The 1,973-nt window shown below is 52.5% G+C and overlaps 1 protein-coding gene across 1 annotated transcript; it reads right to left on the bottom strand.

Moving 5' to 3' along the window:
- Nucleotides 1-371: 371 nt before the first annotated feature.
- Nucleotides 372-1,407, bottom strand: LOC109939964 (peptidyl-prolyl cis-trans isomerase). Its single transcript, XM_020538551.2, has one exon. It carries the CDS (start codon nt 1,151-1,153, stop codon nt 635-637), a length of 519 nt encoding a protein of 172 aa, XP_020394140.1. The 5' UTR covers nt 1,154-1,407; the 3' UTR covers nt 372-634.
- Between the last annotated feature and the right edge of the window lie 566 nt (nt 1,408-1,973).

Here is a 1,973-nt window from a genome sequence, read left to right as displayed (position 1 = left end):
TTAGGCCTGTCAGAGGCCGATTAATCAGGCTGATCGTCGATTAATAGCGATTTGCCGACTGATCGCCCCTCTGGCGATCAGAACCTTTCGGCCGATCTGAAAACATTGCTCAAGATATTGCCCTCTCTCGTCTCGTCGACACTGACGGTTATAAATTATAGATCGAATTTTGGTTATAAATCATCAGACAGTTCTTATCTAAACATGAAAGGATGCTGGGATAATTTACCAAACAAAGAACTGTGCCACGCAAAGGTTGGGTGATCCATGCTTGGCAGTTCACATTAAAACACTAACAACCAGAATCATTTTGTGGCCTAGATCTCGGAATGGAAAATAAAAACGTATGGCACAACCGCAGAGGTCAAAGATTTAAGAAGCATGAAACGGGAATTTCAGTTCTCATAGCATTATCATGAATCTCAGAACATAACAGGTGAAACACGAATCAAGCAGAGGCGCCATGGGGTTCACAGATCCACACCTAAACCGCTAAATTAAACTGCGAGCGATACATGATAAACTAAGACCACCACTCAGATCACCACCATCTTATTCAGATCCAAAGGAACGGACGCAGGGGGAGTCGACGATGACGGAGGGAGGGCGGCCGAACAGACCAGATCAGAGAGATCTAGGAGAGCTGTCCGCAGTCAGCGACCTTGACCACCTTGGAGGTGGAGCCGTTGCGGGTGCCCACCTTCTCGATGGCCTTGACGACGTCCATGCCCTCGACGACCTGGCCGAAGACGACGTGCTTGCCGTCGAGCCAAGGGGTCGCGACGGTGCAGATGAAGAACTGGGAGCCGTTGGTGTTGGGCCCGGCGTTGGCCATGGAGAGCACACCGGGGGCGGTGTGCTTGCGCACGAACTTCTCGTCGGGGAACTTCTCGCCGTAGATGGACTCGCCGCCGGTGCCGTTGCCGCGGGTGAAGTCGCCGCCCTGGCACATGAACTCGGGGATGACGCGGTGGAAGGTGGAGCCCTTGTAGTGGAGCGGCTTCCCGGACTTGCCCACGCCCTTCTCGCCCGTGCACAGCGCGCGGAAGTTCTCCGCGGTCTTGGGCACCTCGTTGGCGTACAGCTCCATCACGATCCGGCCCGCCGGGGCGCCGCCGACGGTCATGTCGAAGAAGACGCGAGGGTTCGCCATCGAGATCGGGAGCTAGGGTTTGGGGATATTTTTCCTTCTCTCTACGAGTGTGATCTGATCTGCGGTAGAGAGGGGAGAACGGGTGCGGTAAAATAGCCGGCCCCAAGGGCAAGGGGGCGCCGGGTAGCGTTTGCGTCGAACCAACGCGATTCTCCCTGCCGCAGATGCTGGTGGTGGCCCCGGCCCGCGCCGTTCGTTCAAAAGGGGCCTACTATACACGTAACACGCCGAAGCCAGAGCCGTTCGTCCACTTCAGACAGTGTACAGTTAGGATTCACATATATGATATATCCGTTAGGCTGTGTGACCTGTGTCCAGCTGCATTTGGATGCCAACGCGCATTTACCGTGATGTCATTGCCGCTACTGTTTGACTATCTATACCACTATATAATCTAAAAAAAATTTAAACTTTTGTAAAACCAACCAAACTAAATCACCCCCACACATATAATCATCACTAAATCCATCAAACAAATTACACCTAAACTTAACAGATCATCAAAACCAACAATTCGGATCGTTAGATAAATCTCTCTTACTTACTCAAATTTAATATATAATATTATTTGATTCATCTCTTCCTCTTCCCATGCGTCCCGGCGCCCTCTCTCCCTCACTCGCGCTCTCCCTCCTCCCACCCTGCTGCCCCTATCCACCCCCTCCCCCTCTTCCATCCTCTGCGTCCCCACTGCCCCCTTCTCCTCACTCACATTGTCATCGTCGCTGTCGTCAACTTATCCACTTGCGCCACCGCCGTCGTTGACTCCTCCCTCTTCAAGATCGTAGCGTTAACACGGGATATATGCTAGTGTGCCTAA

Source organism: Zea mays, chromosome 5, assembly GCF_902167145.1.
Source record: "Zea mays cultivar B73 chromosome 5, Zm-B73-REFERENCE-NAM-5.0, whole genome shotgun sequence".
NCBI lineage: Eukaryota > Viridiplantae > Streptophyta > Magnoliopsida > Poales > Poaceae > Zea > Zea mays.
The sequence above is the reverse complement of the archived record's forward strand: the minus strand, read 5'-3'. Positions and strand labels throughout refer to the sequence as shown.

Bases quoted from the DNA above. Each gene is read 5' to 3' on its own strand.
- LOC109939964 (XM_020538551.2), bottom strand. From the start codon at position 1,153: ATGGCGAACCCTCGCGTCTTCTTCGACATGACCGTCGGCGGCGCCCCG.